The 24,812-nt window shown below is 42.9% G+C and overlaps 1 protein-coding gene across 2 annotated transcripts; it reads right to left on the minus strand.

Annotated features, from left to right (window-relative positions):
* Positions 1 to 8,420: 8,420 nt before the first annotated feature.
* Positions 8,421 to 22,764, minus strand: LOC110486501 (prostaglandin E2 receptor EP1 subtype). 2 transcript variants are annotated; one of them, XM_021558138.3, is made up of 3 exons: positions 22,474 to 22,764; positions 12,535 to 13,436; positions 8,421 to 9,683 (listed from the first exon to the last, which is right to left on the minus strand). In XM_021558138.3, the coding sequence occupies exons 2-3, from the start codon at positions 13,390 to 13,392 to the stop codon at positions 9,411 to 9,413; spliced, it is 1,131 nt and encodes a 376-aa protein (XP_021413813.1). In that variant the 5' UTR covers positions 13,393 to 13,436; positions 22,474 to 22,764; the 3' UTR covers positions 8,421 to 9,410. The 2 variants fall into 2 exon arrangements, with proteins under 2 accessions (XP_021413813.1, XP_021413812.1); XM_021558137.3 differs by lacking the exon at positions 22,474 to 22,764 and adding an exon at positions 18,392 to 18,779.
* Positions 22,765 to 24,812: the final 2,048 nt, after the last annotated feature.

Consider the following 24,812-nt stretch of genomic DNA (forward strand, 5'->3'; position numbering starts at 1 on the left):
ATTCTCTTCGATTATAATCACAGCTGTATATATATTAATAATTAAAAATTGGATGTAATAAATGTATCACTAGTCACTTTAAACTATGCCACTTTATATAATGTTTACATGCACTACACTACTCATCTCATATGTATACACTGTACTCTATACTGTCTACTGCATCTTGCCTATGCCGTTCGACCATCACTCATCCATATATGTTTTTATGTACATATTCTTATTAATTCCTTTACATGCATAAGGTAGTTGTTGTGAAATTGTTAGATTACTTGTTAGATATTACTGCATGGTTGGAACTAGAAGCACAAGCATTTCGCTACACTCGCATTAACATCTGCTAACCATGTGTATGTGACAAATACAATTTGATTTTATTTTATTTTTTAAAATTGAGCTGTGAATTAATTTCCATGCACAAGAGGAGCGAATCATTCCAAGGGTCTGTGAAAATGCAAGAATCATGACAAGATTTTTATGTTTTCAACCGCACTCCATTAAGGTGACTTAAAGTTACCTGAACAAAAATATGAACGCAACATGCAACAATTTGAAATATGTTACTGTGTTACAGTTCATATAAGGAAATCAGTCAATTTAAATAAATTAATTAGGCCCTATCTATGGATTTCACATGACTGGGAAAACAGATATGCATCTGTTGGTCACAGATACCTTAAAAAAAAGGTAGTGGCGTGGATCTGAAAACCAGTCAGCATCTGGTGGGACCACCATTTGGCTCATGCATAGAGTTGATCATGCTGTTGATTGTGGCCTGTGGAATGTTGTCCCTCTCCTCTTCAATAGCTGTGAGAAGTTGCTGGATATCGGTGGGAAATGGAATATGCTCTTGTACACGTCGATCCAGAGCATCCTTAAACATGCTCAATGTGTGGTGAGTATGCAGGCCATGGAAGACCTGGGAAATGTTCAGCTTCCAGGAATAGTGTACAGATCCTTGTGACATGGGGCTGTGCATTATCATGTTGAAACATGAGATGATGGCGGCGGACGAATGGCATGACACACTGCTTTACTGTTTACGTACTGCTTTACTAATTTCATATGTATATACTGTATTCTATTCTACCGTATTTTAGTCAATGCCACTCCGACATTGTTAGTCCTAATATTTATATATTTCTTAACTCATTCTTTTACTTTAGATTTGTGTGTACTGTTGGAGCTAGGAACACAAGCATTTCGCTACACCCGCAATAACATCTGATAAACATGTGTATGTGACCAATACAATTTGATTTGATGACAATGGACCTCAGGGTCTTGTCACGGTATCTCTGTGCAAATTTCCATCGATAAAATGCAATTGTGTTGGTTGTCCATAGCTTATGCCTGCCCATACTATAACGCCACCACTAGCATGGGGCACTCTGTTCACAACGTTTACATTAGCAAACCGCTCACCCACACGACGCCATACACGTGGTCTGCGGTTGTGAGGCCGGTTGGACATACTGCCAAATTCTCTGAAATGAAGTTGGAAGCGGCTGGTTTATGGTAGAGAAATAAACATGACATTTTCTGGCAAAAGCTCTGGTGGACATTCCTGCAGTCAGCATGCCAATTGCACGCTCCCTCAAAACTTGAGACATCTGTGGCATTGTGTTGTGTTACAAAACTGCACGTTTTAGAGAGGGCTTTTATTGTGCCCAGCACAAGCTGCACCTGTTTCATTTATTTATTTAACCTTTATTTAACCAGGTAGGCCCATTGAGAACAAGATCTCATTTACAACTGCGACCTGGCCAAGATAAAGCAAAGCAGTGTGACACAAACAACAATACAGAGTTACACATGGAATAAACAAACGTACAGTCAATAACACAATAGAAAAATCCATATACAGTGTGTGTAAATGAGGGAAGATGAGGGAGGTGAGGCAATAAATAGGCCATAGTGGCAAAATGATTACAATTTAGCAATTAAACACTGAAGTGATAGATGTGCAGAAGATAAATGTGCAAGGAGAGATACTAGGGTGCAAAGAAAAAAAAAGAAAAAAACAATATGGGGATGAGGTTGTTGGGTGGGCTTTTTACAGATGAGCTGTGTACAGGTGCAGTGATCTGTAAGCTGCTCTGACAGCTGATGCTTAAAGTTAGTGAGGGAGAAATGCTTCTCCAGCTTCAGTGAGTTTTGCAGTTCGTTCCAGTCATTGGCAGTGAACTGTAAGGAAAGGCGGTCAAAGGAGGAATTGGCTTTGGGGGTGATCAGTGAAATATACCTGCTGGAGCGCGTGCTACGGGTGGGGGCTGCTATGGTGACCAGTGAGCTGAGATAAGGCGGGGCTTTACCTAGCAAAGACTTATAGATGACCTGGAGTCAGTGGGTTTGACGACGAGTATGAAGCGAGGTCCAGCCAACAAGAGCATACAGGTCGCAGTGGTGGGTAGTATATGGGGCTTTGGTGAGAAAACGGATGGCACTGTCATAGACTGCATACAATTTGTTGAGTAGAGTGTTGGAGGCTATTTTGGAAATTACATCGCCGAAGTCAAGGATCGGTAGCATAGTCAGTTTTACGAGGGTATGTTTGGCAGCATGAGTGAAGGATGCTTTGTTGCGAAATAGGAAGCTGATTCTAGATTTAATTTTGGATTGGATATGCTTAATGTAAGTCTGGAAGGAGAGTTTACAGTCTAACCAATCACCAAGGTATTTGTAGTTGTCCACATTTTCTAAATCAGAACTGTCCAGATTAGTGATGCTAGACAGGCGGGTGGGTGCGGGCATTTAGTTTAATTTGCATTTAAGAGTAGTTGGAGGCCACGGAAGGAGAGTTGTATGGCATTGAAGCTCATCTGGAAGTTAGTTAACGCAGTGTCAAAAGAAGGGCCAGAAGTATACATAATGGTGTCGTCTGCGTAGAGATGGATCAGAGAATCACGAGCAGCAAGAGCGACGTCATTGATGTATACAGAGAAGAGAGACTGCCAGAGGTCTGGACAACAGGCCCTCCGATTTGACACACTGAACTCTGTCTGAGATGTAGTTGGTGAACCAGGCGAGGCAGTCATTTGAGAAATAAGGCTGTTGAGTCTGCGGATAAGAATGCGGTGATTGACAGAATCGAAAGCCCTGACCAGGTCGATGAACACGGCTGCACAGTAATGTCTTTTATCGATGGCGGTTATGATATCCTTTAGGACCTTGAGTGTGGCTGAGGTGCACCCATGACCAGCTCGGAAACCAGATTGCATAGCGGAGTTGGTAAGGTGGGATTCGAAATGGTCGGTGATTTGTTTGTTAACTTGGCTTTCAAAGACCTTAGAAAGGCAGGGTAGATATAGGTCTGTAGCAGTTTGGGTCTAGAGTGTCTCCCCCTTTGAAGAGGGGGATGACCGCGGCAGCTTTCCAATCTTGGGGATCTCAGACGATACGAAAGAGACATTGAACAGGCTAGTGATAGGGATTGAAACAATTGCGGTGGATAATTTTAGAAAGAGAGGGTCCAGATTGTCTTGCCCAGCTGATTTGTAGGGGTCCAGATTTTGCAGCTCTTTCAGAACATCAGCTATCTGAATTTGGGTGAAGGAGAAATGAGAGAGGCTAGGGCAAGTTGCTGTGTGGGGTGCAAAGCTGATGACCGGGGTATGGGTAGCCAGGTGGAAAGCATGGCCAGCTGTAGAAAAATGCTTATTGAAATTCTCAATTATCGTGGATTTATCGGTGGTGACAGTGTTTCCTAGCCTCAGTGCAGTGGGCAGCTGCTGGGAGGAGGTGCTTCTATTCTCCATGGACTTCACAGTGTCCCAGAACTTTTTGGAGTTTGTGCTACAGGATGCAAATTTCTGTTTGAAAAAAAGCTAGCCATAGCTCTCCTAACTGCCTGTGTATGTTGGTTCCTAACTTCCCTGAAAAGTTGCATATCGCGGGGGCTATTCGATGCTAATGCAGTACGCCACAGGATGTTTTTGTGCTGGTCAAGGGCAGTCCGGTCTGGAGTGAACCAAGGGCTATATCTGTTCCTGGTTCAACATTTTTTGAATGGGGCATGCTTGTTTAAGATAGTGAGGAAAGCACTTTTAAAGAATAACCAGGCATCCTCAACTGACGGAATGAGGTCAATATCCTTCCAAGATACCCGGGCCAGGTTGATTAATAAGGCCTGCTCGTTGAAGAGTTTTAGGGAGCGTTTGATAGTGATGAGGGTTGGTTGTTTGACCGCGGACCCATTATGGACGCAGGCAATGAGGCAGTGATTGCTGAGATCCTGGTTGAATACAGCAGAGGTGTGGCAGGTTGGTCAGGATGATATCTATGAGGGTGCCCGTGTTTACGGATTTGGGGTTGTACTTGGTAGGTTCCATGATAATTTGGGTGAGATTGAGGGAATCTAGTTTAGATTGTAGGAAGGCTGGGGTGTTAAGCATATCCCAGTTTAGGTCACCTAATAGCACAAACTCTGAAGATATATGGGGGGCAATTAATTCACGTATGGTGTCCAGGGCACAGCTGGGGCCTGAGGGGGGTCTGTAACAACAGTGAGAGACTTATTTCTGGAAAGGTGAATTTTTAAAAGTAGAAGCTCGAACTGTTTTGGCACAGACCTGAATAGCATGACAGAACTCTGTAGGCTGTCTCTGCAGTGGATTGCAATTCCACCCCCTTTGGTAGTTCTATCTTGGCGGAAAATGTTGTAGTTGGGGATGGAAATTTCAGAATTTTTGATGGCCTTCCTAAGCCAGGATTTAGACACGGCTAGGACATCAGGGTTGGCGGAGTGTGCTAAAGCAGTGAAAAAAACAACTTAGGGAGGAGGTTTCTGATGTTAACATGTATGAAACCAAGGCTTTTACGGTTACAGAAATCAACAAATGATAGCGCCTGGGGAATAGGAGTGGAACTGGGGGCTACAGGGCCTGGGTTAACCTCTAGGAACAGAGAAGGAGTAGGATAAGGGTACGGCTAAAGGCTATAAAAACTGGTCTTCTCGTGCGTTGGGGTCAGAGAATAAAAGGATCAGATTTCTGGGAGTGGTAGAATAGATTCAAGGCATAATGTACAGACAAGGGTATGGTAGGATGTGAGTTCAGTGGAGGTAAACTTATGCGTTGCTTGATGATGAGAGAGGTTTCGTCTCTGGAGGCGTCAATTAACGTAGATGAGGTCTCCGCATCTGTGTGGGGTGGGACGAAAGCGCTATCTAAGGCATTTTGAGCGGGACTGAGGGCTCTACAGTGAAATAAAACAAAAAAAACTAGCCAGGACAGCAGTAGACAAGGCATATTGACATTAGAATGAGGCATAAAGAAATCACAGTGTTGATCAGGTAAATGGCAGAGCGGGTCAGTTAGGTACACACAGGACCTGAGTTCGAGGCTGATCATGATCATGGTGATCATGCTGTTTTATCAGCTTCTTGATTTTCCAGACCTGTCAGGTGGATGTATTATCTTGGCGAAGGAGAAGCACTCACTAACAGGGATGTAAACAAATTTGTGCATAAAATTTGAGAGAAATTGGCTTTTTGTGCATATGGAACACTTATGTGATCTTTTATTTTCGCTCATGAAACATGGGACCAACACTTTCAATGTTGCTTTTATAACTTTGTTCATTATATTTGTGTTTCTAAAATATGTACTGTTTATGTTTAAATGCAGTGGCTAAGTGATCTTTCTTTTCTTTCACGAAGAAGCATTGTGTCACGATCGCCGTCAAGGAAATGACAGGACCAAGGTGCAGCGTGGTAAGAGTACATTTTAAATGTCGCCAACAAGTAACCCCCCCCCCAAAGGTGTGGACTCCGGCCGCAAACCTGACACTATAGGGGAGGGTCCGGGTGGGCATCTATCTTGGTGGCGGCTCCGGTGCGGGCCACAGACCCCGCTCCACCTCTGGCTCCCCCCACTTTGGTGGTGCCTCTGGTGCGGGGGCCCTCGTCGTCGACCCCAGACTGGGGACACTCTCTGCAGGCCCCGGACTGGAGACCCTCGCCACAGGCCCCGGACTGGGGACCCTCGCCGCAGGCCCCGGACTGGGGACCTTCGTCGCATGCCCCGGACTGGGAACCCTCGCCGCAGGCCCCGGACTGGGGACCCTCGCCACAGGCCCCGGACTGGGGAACCTCGCCGCAGGCCCCGGACTAGCCCGTGGAGCAGGCACAGGACCTACCAGGCTGGGGAGACATACAGGAGGCCTGGTTCTGGGAGCAGGCACAGGACTCACCAGGCTGTGATAGCGCACCGGAGACACAGTGCGCAGAGCCGGCGCAGGATACCCTGGGCCGAAGAGGCGCACCGGAGACCAGGAGCGCTGTGCTGGCACAATCTGTCCTGGCTGGATGCCCACTCTAGCACAACACACACGCACCGGGCTGTGAAAGCACACTGGAGACACCGTGCGCTTCACCGCATAACACGGTGCCTGACCAGTACCACACTCCCTACCGTGAGCACGGGGAGTTAGCTCCGTCAACCTCCCTGTGTGCCCCCTGTCTTCCTGGATTCCCTGTCTTCCTTGCCAGCCGTGACCCTGTGTAACGCTGGTCCCCCTTTCTCTCTGCTTCCGCCTTCCTCGCTGCCTCTGCCTGCTTCCACGGCAGGTTCTCGTGTCCTGACATAACCTCATCCCAGGTCCATGATATCCTCCACTCTGCCTGCCCTTCCTGGCCACGCTGCTTGGTCCGCTTGTGGTGGGTTGTTCTGCCACGATCGTCATCAAGGAAATGACCGGACCAAGGTGCAGCGTGGTAAGCGTACATTATTTTATTTTAAATGTCGCCAACAAAACAATAAACAACAAAACGAACGTGAAGCTCTGTAAGGCTATACCTGCCACTTACAAAGACAACAACCCACAAATGAGAAAAGGGAAATAGGCTGCCTAAGTATGATTCCCAATCAGAGACAACGATAGACAGATGTCCCTGGTTGAGAATCATACCGGGCCAAAAACAAAGAACCAGAAAGCATAGACTTTCCCACCCGAGTCACACCATGACCAAACAAACATAGATAATTAAATGATCTCTACGGTCAGGGCGTGACACATTGTTTGTAATTGTTTTTTGTCGGTTTTGTGTAACTGTCAGCAACATATCTAATCCTGTAAAAGCACTGTTGCACTTTAGAAAGGAGCAAAGATCTATGACTCCATTTGTGTACTTGTGTCAATGTCTTTTGTACTGTTACCTACTACCATACAAGCAAACCTAAACCTTGAGCCATTAATAGACTGCTTGTCGTTTTCATATCTGTCTCAGACAATATCCCTATAAATGGGCCTAGAATCAGATTAGCAAGTATGCTGGTGCTTCCGGAACAGTCATTGGAACTAATAAATATTCATTTCCATGATGAAGATAAAACGTAGATTAGGAGACTATAGGAAAGTTTGTTGTATTTTTCTGGATTTCTCTGCAGCTCTTGTGAATGTGATATCTATGCTATTGCTCTCCCCCCCAGATTACCTAGGTGTCACTGTAGTATAATGAAGAGTCTATTGCGTATGAGTACGACTCCTGAAATCAAGATGCAGGGTTTTACAGACAGCTGATATTGAATGGGGGCCGTTCTCCCATAGTAAGGTATACATGCTTGCTGCTCTGATATTCACTTTGCCTCTTGAAATGAACCACAGTACATCATAATATACAGTCAGACTGAGAGTTCAGTTGTGCGCTATCCTTGGCTTTCTTGTCACATGTACAGTATGTATTCCCCGGTTTGCTTGCCAAAGTCTAAGTATGTCTCTGAAAGCAGTTGTCATCTCAATTTACCTCCATGTTGATTGGCTTAATGAATATCATAAGCATTCTAGTGCCTAATTCTTGTGTCCGGCCGGGTGCTGCTTGTCAGTGGCGATTAGAATGAGAAAATAAAAGTCTGTTCCAAGAAATGGTCTGGGCCAAATGGTTCATTCATGGGGGGTGGGGTGGGGGGGGGGGGATTTGGCCCGGTGTGACAAACTGTTGTTTGAAAATTCCTTTGTGTTTCTGCATTTTCAAGAGAAACTGTGATGTAGAGCTGTCTTATTTTCAAATTTCTTGAGTTCATAGAATTCCATAAACCCCAGAGAAGATGTATGCAATTGTAAGGCGTCGAATGTATTGTAGGAAATTATGTGTGGTAGTTCATCAATATGAACCATTACAGACCACTTTACTCAGTAATAATTAACATTCATTACAACCATTGCAATTGACGGAGTAATGAAAACTTGTATCAATTCATACCTATACTGAGATCATTTCTGTTCTACTTCCTCCTGTCAGAGGATATTTTCCACACCTCTGTTCTCTCCTGGGATTAGCACCATGGTGCTATGACCCTGACAGGCTATTTTGTGGTTTAATTTATTTTATTTTTTATTTAACTAGGCAAGTCAGTTAAGAACAAATTATTATTTACAATGACGGCCTATCAAAAGGCAAAAGACCTCCTGTGGGGACGGGGTAACAGGCAACATAAACTTTATTAGACAACATTAAATTCTATAGCTTTTGCAACGCTTAGCTTCATTTAGGTCCCCAGACAATTGGGGAAACAATATAAGCAATAAATACATACACACAATTCACACATTAATAGCATTACAAGTTTGACACATACTGTATGTCGTTCACATCTTCAAGCACAGGTAAAAGCACAGCCTTTACTTTGATTTGGCATAGTGCCACTGACTTCATGATGTGTCAAAGTGCACTTTGACATTTCCACAAATAAACAAAGTATGAACTCCAAAAAACACTGACAGTAACACACACACACACACACACACACACACACACACACACACACACACACACACACACACACACACACACACACACACACACACACACACACACACACACACACAATTTGAGATGTTTGTTGTTGAGATCTTATAGGCAGCTTCATTTCATGTACTGTTAAGTACACAGAGAAGGCGTCACCCACTTTTACAACAAATCTTTTTTCTTGGACAGAATTATCTGTGCTATGTCTCCAGTATCCAGGTGAGGCATACTGTCCTTACTTGGTCAGATTTTTCTGTTATAAATCCGTTTATGACATTTAATTTCTTTGAGTATAGTCTGTCTTGTCTGTTTCCCATAAAAGGGTGAGACTTCTCCACACAACAGTCAGTCAAAAGCAGGTCTTACTGGCCAATCAAATGAATCTGAAAGAGATCCAAGATCTGGAGGATGATGATTTCAATCCCAAACCCCATAGACTTTCACAGTCAGGCAGACCCACACAGTTCTCAATAAAGGCATATAGGTCTTATAGGCAATATGTATTTCCTTTTGTGTGATACACCAACACTGCTGTTAGATCCTACTGCTGGATGTTCAGTCTTCTCCTCAATCCATCATGTTGAGTTGGGTGGCAAATAAAGCACCCAGGACAACAAAGGACTTTGATAAGATGTTTCTTTCTATCTGTGTCTTTTCTTCTTCCTCAGATCCTGTTGACAGTGTTTATTTTCTCAGAGTTCTGGAAAGAGCTGATGTCCCAATGGCGGAAGGTGCTGTTCTTGAAGCTGGCCCGGCTCTTTGTGATGCGGTAGATCTTCCTTAGCACGGCCCGGCGCAGCAGGATGTAGACCCAGGGGTCCAGGATCTGGTTCCAGGAGGCCAGCCGGACGCCCATCACCATCAACCTCCTGTATGTGTCCTGGTCACTGCCTATGGAGCCGCTGTAGGACCGTGTGACTGACATCAGGCCAAAGATCTGCAAGGAACACAGATACCTGGGTTAGTTTTACAGTGGTTGTGCAGGATATAGAGATGTTCAGCCGGTGTATATATGTTTGCATCAATCTGCATACACTGCTAGTAATTTATCTACATTACCTAACACTGTAGAATGCCACATATTAACAAACAAAAAACATAAATGGAGCAGTCAAAATGCATCTTCACAACGTGTTCCTATGAATAGTTTTATTGATGTTAGAAATCACAGGCTCTAAAATCAAAATTGTAGCCTGATAAATTGTATTTACAATTTTTATAACAATTGGCCACAGCTTATTAAGAGATTTAATAGCTCAAGGCTATTCTAAGTGAAGCATGGTTTATAGTCTGTCTTCTTTCACTCCTCACAGTGTATGTCAAAATGAATGGTTACTTTTATATTGGACTTGAATAATTGATATGACATATTAACAGTTTATACAAAATTCTTAGTATTGGAATTGTAAAAAACCTCCATGATAAAAAAAAATAATCAAACCATCATGTGATCGTATGAAATTATTTTAGTTGACTAATATTGCTTTTTCCCAGAAGACTGGAAAAGGAGAGAAGCTGTAACATTGTCACGATCGTTATGAATGACGGACCAAGGCGTGTGTTGGGTTCCACACATTTATTACCGTGAAACTAGAACAAAAACAATAAACATATAAGGACCGTGAATAACAGCGCGCACACATCAGCACTCAACAAAACAATATCCCACAAAGCAGGTGGGAGAAAGGGCTTCCTAAATATGATCCCCAATTAGAGGCAACGGTTACCAGCTGCCTCTAATTGGGAACCATTCAAACCAGCAACATAGAAAATAATTTACTAGAACACCCCCCTAGTCACCCTCTGACCTAAACACCATAGAGAACCGAGGACTCTCTATGGTCAGGGCGTGACAAACATTCTCAATGTCACCCAATCTGAAATAGGGTGATGCCCAGCAAGGCCAGTGTTATTCAAGCCCTTCATAATGGCATGCCCTTAAATCATTTATAATTTATTCCATCTAGTCAATGAAAGGGCCCACCATGACTATTTATTTATTCACATTAGTGCAGTGCACCATGTCTATCCATCTGTTTTAGGTGCAGTATTCTGAATCATAGTGTTTATGACTGGGAACTGGAATGTGTCTATTTCAGAAGGTGTACAAAAAGAGGATGAAATAGTACTGGATTGTTAGCAGAGATTTTCTATATTATTTCAGGCCTTTGAGTTTATGGGGCAGAATATCTTGGAGATTTACTGAGAGGTTGAATTACTTTTGTTAGCTGAGAATTTTTACAATATTATTTTATGCTTTTACCACCCTGCATCTCACTACGGGCTTGTCTCTTAAGCTTCCAATTGGCTCATTCACCCCCCCTCTTCTCCCCTGTAACTTTTGTCCAGGTCGTTGCTATAAATCAGAATGTGTTCTCAGTCAACTTACCTGGTAAAATAAGGGTTCAATTGAACAAGTATAGGTCAGAATATCTTGGATATTTATATTCCTCCGAGCAACAAACAATTATGAACATTACTATTATTTATAAGGATTACTTGAAGTTTGGATGTACAACATTCTTATTTGATGGTAAACCACCATTGCAATTTCACACAGCCTGAGAATGGGATGCATGAACATTCAGAAGAGCATGTCATTCCTATCACAGGTCATTGGTAGGTGATGACTCGTATCAGTTCAGATTATTGAGCTCTAACTCTAGTTTCCATAGTTGAAGTCAAATCCATTTCAGTATCTCAGTGAATGAAGATTAAGGGCTCTATTCAATCTGTATCGCTGAAGCGCAAAACTACTACAGTTTACTATAGAATTCTATAGTAAACTGTAGTATACTGTACACTATACTACACACGGTAGTATCCCTCAATCATGTGTAGTACTTACTATAGAATGTTGTAGTATACTGTAGAATACTACAGTTAATATTACAGTATGATCCACAAAAGAACACTGTAGTAAATACTACAGTAATGTCCGCAAAAACACTACAGTCCGCACAAACACTAACCTTTTTTACTATAGTAAAGATGACAGTATTTAATTTGCATATACCCTGCCCATTCCCCTCCCCAATCCCACTTTGTGCCACCCATAAGTGAGAAACCTACATGCCAATTATAGAAGATATTATGTTCCCTACAGGTAATATGAAAATAGCAGAAGAGCTGAATTATCTGTTAAGAGTTCAAGCTGACTGATATAACTACAGGTTATGGAAATTGTGCTCATTTAGTAGGTTTCATGAAGGAGAAAGCCTCTACATCTATGGCAAAAATAATAAAACAAAAACACTGTAGTAAGTACTACATGAATGTCTGCAAAAGCACTACAGTGAATACTACAGTGAAGTCTGAAAAAACACTACAGTGAATACTGTAGTATTTATACCAGGGTTCTCCAAACCTGTTCCTGGAGAGCTACATTCCTGTAGGTTTTCATTCCAACTCTAGTGGTAACTAACCTGATTCAGTTTATCAACCAGCTACTTATTAGAATCAGGTGCGCTAGATTGGGATTGGAGCAAAAACCTACAGGAAGGCAGCTTTCCAGGAACAGCGTTGGAGAGCCCTGATTTATATCATAGTATACTAGTCTTTTTTCATGTGGGATTTTCCGATTGAGCAGACATATGAAACGTTTACCGTGAATGCAGCAGCCGCTAACGTAGGAGCATTGCCTTTCAATCACGCTGAAGCGCTGAATTTCCATGATAAGGATTGAAAAGAGACATTAATTCCCGAATGAAACACAATAAAGACAGTTTTGACCCCTAACCTGATTCATGTAGAGTTGTGTTTCAGTGAACTGAACTTTTTCAACTTACCAGCAGGGGGCTCCAGCAGATGCAAGAGGTGATCATAATGCCCACCAGCTGGGCCACCATCTCAATGTCGTGGGACTTGGCTGAGCGACGGTAGCAGGTCTTACACTTCTTACGCAGTCTGGCAAGCACCAGAGTGACCCCACTGATGGTATTACACACCAGGGCCACAGTCAGAGAGGCCAGGCCCAGTCCAGAGAACAGCATGACAAAGGCCACGTCCGTCTCCTGAGTCTCTCCCAGGACCCTGATGAAGCACCAGGTCCCGGGGTACTGGTAGGTGTAGGCCCCCAGCCTGAAGAAGGGCAGGAGGGCAACAAACAGAGCCAGCAGCCAGATGAGAGCCAGTGCCATCTTGGTCCGAGCCGTGGTGACCAGTGAGGCATGGAGCAGGGGCTGTGTGACACCCAGGCAGCGCTCAGCAGCCATGGCACAGCCCAGGAACAATGGGCACAAGCCGAAGAACACCATGCAACCTCCTAGGAACTGGCAGGGGGCATCGGTGGCAGGGCGAGCTAAAGGCCCAGTCGCAGCCCCAGCTGAGTACAGCCTCAACACCAGGGCACCGGGGATGACGTGGCCGGCAAAGTCTGTGGCCACCAGGGAACTGGCGAAGAGCAGGAAGGTGGCCTTGGAGCGGCGGCGCAGGCGGGCGTAAGCTTTTGCCAGGATGACCAGGGCCACGATGTTGGACAGGATGCCCAGGGTCATGGAGAGGCCAGCTGCCGTCGGGTTACTGGGGGGAGACATGGGCCTCTCTGTGGTGATGTTTGCCCTCCAGGCCATGGCCAACCAGGTCTGGTTGGGGAAGAGATGCGGGGCAGCCAGGCCTGAGGAGTTGTAGTGCTGCATGGCCAACATCACTGGCCTCTGGGAGTCATCGGGGTCCTCAGAGTGGGAGGGCACTGAAAATAGGAAAGGTGTTATGATTAATACACTGACCGGTTGACCAGGAAGAACTCCTAACCTCACTAATATAAAGGACTACCATAACCAAACTTGCGAAGTCACCAATAGCCTACGATACAGAATAAATACCAATTTTACTGGTGAAACGAAAACTCATTCAGTATTCAGTTATTACTTAACAACAATGAATCTCATACTGCATTATGTAAGGATTTTTTTCTGTCATAAACCAGGTTCCATCCAACCTTATTATGCGAGAAAAGTACGGTGCATTTGGAAAATATTTAGACCCCTTGACTTTATCCACATTATGTTATGTTACAGCCTTATTCTAAAATGGATTAAATACAACATTTTCCTCATCAATCTATACACAATACCCCATAATGACAAAGCGATTTTTGCTAATTTATTTAAAAAAAAACAGAAATACCTTATTTATGTAAGTATTCAGACCCTTTGCTATGAGACTCAAATTGAGCTCAGGTGCACCCTGTTTCCATTGCTCATCCTTGAGATGTTTCTACAACTTGATTGGAGTCCACCTGTGGTAAATTCAATTGAATGAACATGATTTGGAAAGGCATACACCTGTCTATATAAGGTCCCACAGTTGACAGTACATGTCAGAGAAAAAACCAAGCCATGAGGTCGAAGGAATTGTCAGTAGAGCTCCGAGACAGGATTGTGTCGAGGCACAGATCTGGGGAAGGATACCAAATCATGTCTGTAGCATTGAAGGTCCCCAAGAACACAGTGTTCTCCATCATTCTAAAATGGAAGAAGCTTGGAACCACCAATACTATTCCTAGAGCTGGCTGCCTAGTCAAACTGAGCAATAGAGGGAGAAGAGCCTTGGTCAGGGAGGTGACCAAGAACTCTATGGTCACTCTGACAGAGCTCCAGAGTTCCTCTGTGGAGATGGGAGAACCTTCCAGAAGGACAAGCATCTATGCAACTCTCCACCAATCAGGATATTATGTTAGCGTGGCCAGGTGGAAGTCACTGGTGTCAAAAGGCACCTATAGACTCTCAGACTATGGGAAACAAGATTCTCTGGTCTGATGAAACCAAGATTGAACTCTTTGGCCTGAATACCAAGCGTCTGGAGGAAACCTGGCACCAGCCCTACGGTGAAGCACAGTGGTGGCAGCATCATGATATGGGGATGTTTTTTAGTTGCAGGGACTGGGAGACTAGTCAGGATCTAGGTAAAGATGAATGGAGCAAAATACAGAGAGATCCTTGATGAAAACCTGCTCCAGAGCGCTCAGGACCTCAGACTCGGGTGAAGGTTCACCTTCCAGCAGGACAACGACCCTAAGCACACAGCTAAGACAACGCAGGAGTGGCTTCGGGACAGGTCTCTGAATGTCCTTGAGGGTCTTAATACTTATGTAAATGTCTTATTTCCCTTATTTTAATAAATTTGCAACAATTTCTAAAATCCTGTTTTTTCTTTGTATCTATGGGGTATTGTGTGTAGATTTAGGTTTGGGGGGGGGGACTCTAATCTATTTTATAATAAGACTGTTAAAAGTCAAGGGATCTGTCTGAATACTTTCCAAATGCACTGTATATTTAAATTGAATAAAAAATGTCATGACAGGTCTGATGGCTTAAAGTGTCTTAAAATGTCCAAATGTGGACAAAACAAAATAAGCTAGATAAATTGTTAACTTTTTGAGTTGGTAAATATAATTATATAATAATCATCATATCGAAATAAACTTGGGAGTCACGCGATGATATGGTGTGATGTCTTGCCACTAGGAATCGGGAAAGCATACAGTTTATTAGGCTACAGATGAACTTCACATGGTGGTGAAAGTGGAAGGGGATGAGCTTGATGTTCCCTTCCAATAAATATCGATAGTCTTATTCTGATGACATGATGATCGTGCTTGGCTATCGTTTGCCAAATACAAATAATCTCGCTCTTTTGTCCATAATAATCTCATCATGTAAGTAGCCTACCCGCACTTTATCTGCAAACTGTTGGCTAGAGCGCACTTGCCAAGACCAGAGTGCACATTCGCTATATAACTCAACATCTTTTGTGACATAACCATCAGTAGAGTTGAACATGCGAAGGAAACACATTTAACTTGTATTTTGTGTTCGGTACATAGGAATGTAACCGCAAAAGTTATTTTTATGTGCACTACTTCATCACAGACAGCCTTTCATCCGCAGAAAGTAAATTTGCTGGAAACACATCTCTTGTGGGAAAATGTGCATATGCGCAGATTTTAGAATATTCTCATGAAAATTGGTTGCCTATTGGATGGAACCCTAGTAGCTACCACTATGGTACCACTGGCATTGGCGCGTTGAGTGCAGGGCGGATATTGAGCTATACAATGAGATTATTATCGACAAAAGAGCGAGATTATTTGTATTTGTCTCACGGCAGACAAGCATCATGATCATGTCACCAAAATAAGATATTTATTGGAAAGGAGCATCAAGCTCATCACTTTGCACCTTCACCACCCTGTGAAGTTCATCATAATTGATTTAACGTGTAGCCTAAAAAACGGTATGCTTTCCGGAGTCGGACCACACAATTGTCATCCTTATGCTACTGCCTATGGGTCTGCTATCATGATAGGGCACCTTTCACAGAATGTGTGCTGTGTCACTGTCAGACACCGTCTAGATTTGACGGAGCACCTTTCACAAGAACTGCCTTGACTTGTCCTACATTCTCAGGTTGCAGAGTACCATGAGGGAGAAGCTGTTTGGCCTTTGTCTACAATAGGCTATTTAAAGGACACTAACCAGGTTTCCATCTAACCTTTTTTATGACAGTCAGCATACAGTTCATTAGGCTACACATTACATTAATTATGGTGAACTTCACATGGTGAAAGTGCACGGTGATGAGCTTGATGCTCCTTTCCAATAAATATCTTATTTTGGTGACATGATCATGATGCTTGGCTGCCATTTGACAAATAAAAATAATCTCACTCTTCTCCATAAATAATTGCATCATGTAGGTAATCCAGCCGGACTGTAGGCCTTTCTGGGAGCTGTTCGCTAGAGCACACATACCAAGACAAGAGTGGGCACATTCGCTATATAAAGCCATTTTTGAGGGGGACAAAACCACCAGTAGAGTTGAAAATGCGATGGAAACCCATTTAGCTTGTATTTTTTATTCGGGTACATGGGAGATTAACCGCAAAAGTTGTTTTAGAGTGCACTACGTCATCACGCACTGCCTTTTCCCTCAACAAATGCATTTGATGGAACACATCTCTGGTGGGAAAATGCGCATAGGCTATTGTTTTTATTCGTATTTAAGAATATTCTGTTGCCAATTGACAGGCATTCAATGGAAACCTAGCGAGTGTCCTTTACATATCCTATTGTAGATAAATGCCAAACTGTTTCTCCCTCGTGGTACTCTGCAACCTGAGAATGTAGGACAAGTCAAGGCAGTTCTTGTGAAAGGTGCTCCGTCAAGTCTTGACCGTGTCTGACAGTGACACAGCACACATTCTGTGTAAGGTGCTATATCATGATAGCAGACCCATAGGCGTAGTCGCTATGCAGTAAGCTATACGATGCCAATCAAATCACTTTTTTTCCTTCTTCTTCACACCCTTCAATACAGAATAACAGAACAGAGTCACAATACTTCTTCCAAAATTAGGTATACATAAAATCCTATACTGTGCCTAGTCTGTATAATGTGTTTTCTCATGAGTTACTCAGAATCGATCTAGCAATGGCGATTTGTAACACACGCACACACACACAAATGGAATGCACCTGCCCAAACATGACATAGCTTCTACAGTTTTGTAGGGTGCATTTGCAATCCTTGTTCCGTTGACTTTTCTAATCTAAAACAAACATGTCTAAAAAAGGGTGCGTTTGTAAATTCACTCTGTCTATCTACTCCGATTTCAGAGCACTCTCGTCTGAGTGTGCCAGAGCACAGAATAACTGATTAATTTGAGAACGTGCAACACCCGGTGAATATGACCGGTGTTAGTGAACGTCGGCAAAAAAACGTTATTAAATTGTTGCAAGCAGAACAGTTACAGTCACTAACGCTCTAGATAACACGAAAACAGCCTAATCGAGTGTAAAATGATCAGAGTGAGGTGTTCTCTAATTTTTGTCTGGAAGTAGCAAGCAAGCTAGCCAACTTTATCCAGTTAGCTTTGGTGCTTGACTGCTGTCGTGAGGTCAGAACGCTCGGATCAACCCTACTCTTCGGCCAGAGCGTCCAGTGTGCGCTCTGAACACTCCGAGAGCGAAGCCTCTGAATTTATGAACAGACAATCTGACAACGCTCTGAATTTACAATCGACACATAGTCACTCTGACATAGTGGAGGCAATTTACGAACGCACCCAAAGACATTGATGAATGAGAGTTGAAAACATTTGCAGGTTTAAAATCGAAATGAAATCATACTAATTCAGCCCAGTACATGTGCACTCACTATTGGCAAAACAAAAAGCATGTATGGTTCTTCTAAAAAGCCTTATTAAGATGAACAGTGTATGTAACGAATAACTAACTACATGGAGTGTAACGTTTGACCAGGCAACAATTATTTCCCCCTACTTTTACCCATTTCGTAAAATAAATACTAATAATTGATCATTGTAAATTTCCTGAATGATTTATGTTCTATTCAATTAATTTGCCATATCCAAATTAAAAGGGATCTGTGTGCATTGTCAAAACGGAATTTATTTATGTTCATAGCTAGTTCGGCAGCATAGGCTACTTGTCAAAACGGAATGTATTTATGTTCATAGCTAGTTCGGCAGCATAGGCTACTTGCTGTAAATCAGTAACTTGATTATGCCATTCTTAGTACAAATTTCGGAAAATGAAAAAGACCTAGCTAAAAGATAAATTGCCGTTAATTTTTTCAAACCGAAGATCATTAATGGTGTGAAATAAGTATTAATGACATTACCTGACCAAACAGTGAATCCATAGAAACAAATTCAGATTTATTCCTTTGGTTTTCAGATGTTAAATAATTTCAATGTGAACCATGAAATTCAAGAGTTCCTGAAACTCAGAGATTCATCCACGAGAATGTTACTTATTATCAACAATGGTTCACCTGAGCTGATAGTGAAGTCATGTATTCGGAGGAGTGCCTCATTCTCTCCTAAAGAAAATAATACGAGCAACCGCATGAGAAGTCCGTCACCCAGTCTCCAAAAGGTTGCACAGCCAACCATTTACTATTCAACGTTTGTTTCGTTGCTCAGCCCTCTTTATAGACTTGTACCGCGTCGACGCAGCCCCGGGGCTTCTTGAGTCCGCGAGAGGAATGCATGTATCCATATTACAGCAGTTCAGTGAAAGCGAACTGGGAGTGCTACCCAATAACTTATTGGAAACTAATTAGATATTATATTAATGCAGCCATTTTATTTAACAACCAACTTTACACGTTAACATGTAACTAACTATAACTTCCTAAGATCAAGTAATGTAGCCTAATGTGAAAGTACAGTATTTTACAGTGTTCAAACAAAACAGCTGGCAGAAGTTTGACAAATGTTTTGTTATAACAGCGTTATTAAAGGGCAATTCCGCCACTTTTCAACCTTATATTCATAATCTCCAGCACCAAACCAGTGTCTACATATGTGAAAACAGTGGGTTTCTATGATCTGTGGTTAAAAAGATAGGAAGAAAAGTCTTTAAAATGCTTCTCTGTGACAACACAGGGTAGCATTAAAAGTTTAAAAAATTTGAATTTCAAAACCTGCAACTAGCTTCTATTTTCTTGCTCCCCAAATCACTGCAGATCTCATAGTGTTTGAAAATCCCAGTTTTTAAAATGTTTGAAGTTTTGATGATGTCACCGGGCAGAATTATTCACATACACTTTATATACAAAAGTATGTGGGCACCCCTTCAAATTAGTGGATTCGGCTATTTCAGCCACACCCGTTGCTGACAGCTGTATAAAATTGCACACAAGCCTAAGATCACCATGCACAATGCCAAGTGTCGGCTGAAGTGGTGTAAAACTCTCCGCCATTGTACTCTGGAGCAGTGGAAACGCTTTCTCTGGAGTGATGAATCACGCTTCACCATCTGGCAGTCCGACGGACGAATCTGGGTTTGGCAGATGCCAGGAGAAAGCTACTTGTCCGAATGCGTAGTCCCAACTGTAACGTTGGGTGGAAGAGGAATAATGATCCCAGGCTGTTTTTCATGGTACGGGCTAGTGAAGGGAAATCTTAACACTACACCATACAATGGCATTCTAGACTGTTCTGTGCTTACAACTTTGTGGCAACAGTTTGGGGAAGGCCCTTTCCTGTTTCAGCATGACAATGCCGCTGTGCACAAAATTGTTTGTCGATGTTGGTGTGGAAGAACTTGACTGGCCTGCACAGAGCCCTGACCTCAACCCCATCGAAGACCTTTGGGATGAATTGCAATGCGGACTGCAAGCCAGGCCTAATCGCCCAACATCAGTGCCGACCTCACTAATGCTCTTGTGGCTGAATGGAAGCAAGTCCCCGCAGCAATGTTACAACATCTAGTGGGAAGCCTGTTCGATGAGCAGGTGACCACATACTTTGGTCATGTAGTGTATGTTGACACTGGTATTGTGCTGTCGGCAAAAGTTGTGTAGTTGCCATTTAAGGGTGCAGTCAAGTTTCCACATGCAAATAGCCATCATGTCTATACTATCTATTTTAAAGGAATTCAATTCCTTGAGTGAAAATATTCAAAGTGGTTGGTCCAAGCACCTTTAGTGTATACAAACATGACATTTTCTGGATTTACTAGCGTCTTGGTAATCAAAACATAACCTGAATAACTTTTTATGTTCCTGCAAAACATTTTGGGGAATTATGGTAAAGAAGAGGTATGCAAAGTACAGTATATTTTCAATAAAACGAAAATAATAACATTTTACAGATGTCTGTCACAGATGTCTGCCAGGTGTTATGTTGAGCAACATTATAGTAACATAAGTAACATAAGGTGCCACATAATACACATTTTCTGGGACAGAGATTAAGCCTAGTCTTGGATTAAAAAGCATCTCCAATAAGTATTCTACATTTCAATGTATCACACTTCCTTTTCAAGATGCTACTGTGTATAAGCAAGTAAGGACAATATAATTTCATAATGAGCCACGGGCTGACAGTGAACCTATAAGACCATCAGACGTAGTCCTATACACAGTACTATGTGTGCTCTTTTTGAGTAGCAGGGGAATGCCTTAGATACCCCGTGTCCCCTTCATCAACAATTAACCATTCCTTTTCTACCAAATCAGAATTCCGCAGAAAAACAATGTTTGGTTTTGATATGCCATCCTATGTCAAAACAGCAGAGGTCTATGGTATATAAGATATCTTAATCTACAGTATATTCTTTCAGCTACTACAAAATCAGACAGAAAAAACATTGTCCTTGACTGACAGCCTAATGAAGCAAGCAATGGAATCTATCAGGTTGTGTGAGTCCGCCAGCCAGCCAGCACACTTCACAGACCAACATCAGAGACAGGTGAGGCTATTTGCTTGGCTTAATCAGGCCCAGACACTGACAAGTCAAATCAGTATGGAACCTGGAGGGAAGCTAAGATCAACACCTTATAGGCAGGGTATTAACTCTGTGGTCATGGAGGAAAGAGTAGTGGAAAGAGAGGGAGCAGAAAGCAGAGGCCTTTTCACCCTGCAAAAGTGCTCTACTCCAAAAATGTACAAGAAAAACTTTAGTTCAAGTACAAGGTGTGCTTATTAGGTGTTTAATGTTATATTTACACAGCTAGAGCAACATAATCACCACTACCACAGCTTAGACTCCAAAGACAGGTGGGAAAAGGCTAACAGCTATTACCTTACTTTCTTTAGGTGGTAGCCCAGATAAATCTGCTATGACAGGGCCTTGACTGCAACTGAGCAAATGCTCTGCTGTATTATGTCCCAATCAATGTTTCTTTGCACTAGAACTGGCTGGCACACTTGCAAAGAAAGCATCTTGGGCACTGGTAGTGCTTGACTTTGATTGGTAGGAGAGGATTCGTTTGGTGCAGGCCAGAATCTGATAGTGAAGGCAGATATCGCATCACACATTTACCAGGACCATCATCACTGAGAGGTTACCCTCGGAACGCCACTGGGTTCTTTTCGTTGTTGACATTGGACCCTAAGCAGAGAACCCTATGAAGCATTGCGGGTTTCAATGTTTGTGGTCTTCAACCACAAGTCCCAAAGCCACTTTTTGACCCAGTAACTTTACTCCAGCAGTTTAGGATAAACTTATGCTGTAGTCTGAATTACTGGGCCTCAGACAACATTTTCCACTGCCTTGTCTTGTAGTGGACGCCATTGTTCCATCTCTCACCATGATTAGCGATTGAAAAGATTGCCATTTGGCACCAATAACCCCAGGGTCCTCCAACAGCACGTCTAAGCCTTGTAACCTAACTTCTCTCACCCTGTCCCATTCACCAACCACTAATACGTGCAGTGCAACTCTCTGTTTCTTTCAGGACCTCAACCTGCCAACATATAAGACATATAAGAGAGGATGGTCAAAGTGATTCAGATTGTTCTTCAATGCTTTTGAAGTGGTATTGAAATAAATTGGACCAAAAAATGGTCCCTTTGATTTTGGTCTTGCAGGCACAGATCCTAGATCGCTGTTTCGCCATTGAGAGGTGCGGTCATTTTTTGGCATGAGGCTCAAATCCCTAATAGAGGCGGACTTGAGTTTTGCCTCTGTGATGTGTATGATGTACAGGACCATAATGCTATCACAACATCAACACTCTTGACACAGTTATTTTCATATGCTGTGCCAAAATCAGAGACAACTTGTAAACTTGTAATGTAAACTGTGTAACTCCACATTTGTAAGAGAAACACATTATAAACATGGCTGTGTTTTTAACAGAATAACTTATTTTGTCCTCTGAAGCGCTGCCTTGTCCTCATTTCAAGACCTCAGACTGAGAGGCACAAGGCCAAGATCAGGGCCACATGTTTTAGGTTTTGGATGACTCACCTGGTTGTTGGCGACGATGCAGTATGGCATCTCATCTGCAGCAATCGTTAAACAGAAACCGAGCAGTGGAACAAGTCCTATTGCTTAGTGAAACACCCAAGTGTCCAACAGTATCTCTCGCCCTGGGGATCCAACTGGTAGCGGAGCAGCATTGGAACAAAGCCATATGTTCTTGAAAGTATTTAATCTCCAATTTATCTCACTCCCTTTTAAGTCTGTAAGCTCATATTCCACTTTTTGCACTGTCACAATTTACCCTAACCCTTATCCAGTAATATACTGTTTTGTGACAACACTTCCTGAGTGTCACAATGTCCACTTCCTGAGGGCAGAAGAAAGACAAGCAGTTTGGCCGTCAAGTATGACACTGCTCGATGAGCCTCCGTGGTTGCAGTATCTCATGGTGTCAGTATCTCTTTATGGTGTCAGATAAAATATATGGTTAATCAACTAAATTAGTCATGACCCTTTGACAACAGACACTTTATAGCTGCATGTCTGGCTCATGGACCTTCATGCCACTCATACTCACTCACTTTGGGGGATTTGGTCAATGCAATCTGGACCCGGACACTGAAACGCCTTGATTTGGGATAAAAGGAACAACAATTATCTCTAGAAATGACTGTGATTTCCTCTCACCCGAATTTCAACTATCTGATGAAGATTATGCTGTGCCTGGATAAGAAAATGAGTCAGACATTTAGTCTGCAGTTCAGTGGGCGTCCACTGTGACATTCAGGCCATGATGTCTGTAGACTCTTCAACTTCTTGTGTGCATTTAAACGAGTGCATACTGTCATCTCACAGAACACCTTTTTTGACACAAATTATCCACTTGAGATATAGGATTGAGCAGGAGGTGCTGTAGTCATTTCTTGGATACATAATTAACAGAAAGCTCAAATGACTGCTGTTTCTCCTCCCCACAGATTCCTGACAGTTGCACTTAAGCTCCCCTAACCACACGTCGGTTTACCACACGCAACAACATTCTGGGCCCAAGACAGGGAGCCAAAGTGATTGTGGGGTCTGAAAAAGAGGGGCGATGGAGGGAAGGGTTGGATGCTTCTGGAGAACATTGTCTGGGTGGGATGCCAGGAGATGAGTGCTGTTTAGATCTGCAGAACTGGTCAGAAAGTCAGGGGTGACTAAAATATTTCTCTTGAAGTAATGGGAAGAAGTTGAAGTTCTATTGAAGTTCTATTCATAGAAGGATCCAGTGACTCTGTAGTTGTTGGAATGATAATTCAGCTCATAAATGAAGGGTGATTCAGGGTGTCTATGTCTGTCACCAAGATAGCGCATTGTCACAGAGAAAGTTAAACAGAGTTCGAAGGGAGGATCTAAGGATAGGATGAATAATACAACATGTGCCAGGAAGTTTAGAAGTCACTGTTGAAGGGGTCATCAATTCCAACGTAAGTGTCTTTCCTCCCTCCTCCCATCTCCCATATTGGAAGAAATAACAGCCTATGAAAACTGCAATCAGCAACTGAGCACTGAGATTAGCCTTCTGATTTCCCCCACTTATCAACAGAAGCCCAGGAGTTGGGAGCATGTGCGTGTTTCTTCAGAAGCCATTTCCATTTCCCTGTACTTAGGGTTGCATGATTGCTTTGAAAAGTTACAAGTCTCTTCTAAACCAGCCAAACTAGCACATTGAAAAGAAACCTCTGTCCCTGAGGCTCTCGACTGAGCCCCGGAAGGCAGGAAGAGCATTTGGCCTAAATGAATTCTGTCTGTATGGAGTGATTGCCCAGATAAGGTCAGGCCATTTTATAGAGCTTGTGCTTGCATAGGTCTTGGTAACGGTACATAGAGGCGTAAAATCAAACATAACCTTAGTCACGCTGCATGGACTTCTTTTTGGTTTTCTGTTCAACAGCAATGTTCCATGAATGATGGATGCCTTTTCTTTATCATGTCAATCCTTATTCTGATCTATACCATGCTAAGTTCCATCCTGTTCTCTGAAGCAGGACAGGAGTCTTTTCAAGGCATGCTCCAGAACGTTGGCGACTACTAAGTATTCTTTGGTCTGGATGTGTCAATGTGTAGTTCATACATGCATAATCTATGAGCAGAATTACTGTCTTACCTCAATTAGCCTTGAAATCCCTAGTTTGAAAGAAACTGTTTCTCTGGTCCACTTGGGCCAGAACTACTGTCTAAAACAGTGATGGGAAACTGGCCCCTCTTTTGTAGGCCCGCGGACCAATAATAGTTTTGGTGTGAGTACGCACACCCACGAGCCACTGCGCCCCCTCACAATTAATTCAGTTTTTTTGTGGCACCCACCCCCATTAAAGGTGCCCATCCCTGGTCTAAAAAGTATA

This window comes from Oncorhynchus mykiss, chromosome 13, assembly GCF_057628025.1.
Source record: "Oncorhynchus mykiss isolate SJ-2025 chromosome 13, ASM5762802v1, whole genome shotgun sequence".
Lineage (NCBI taxonomy): Eukaryota > Metazoa > Chordata > Actinopteri > Salmoniformes > Salmonidae > Oncorhynchus > Oncorhynchus mykiss.

What these genes read in the sequence shown, in the direction of transcription:
- LOC110486501 (XM_021558138.3), bottom strand. Translation starts at nt 13,392, where the DNA reads ATGTTGGCCATGCAGCACTACAACTCCTCAGGCCTGGCTGCCCCGCAT. An exon ending in TCTGCTGGAGCCCCCTGCTG is followed by an intron (nt 9,684 to 12,534) that starts GTAAGTTGAAAA and finishes TGTTCCTTGCAG; the next exon opens with ATCTTTGGCCTGATGTCAGT.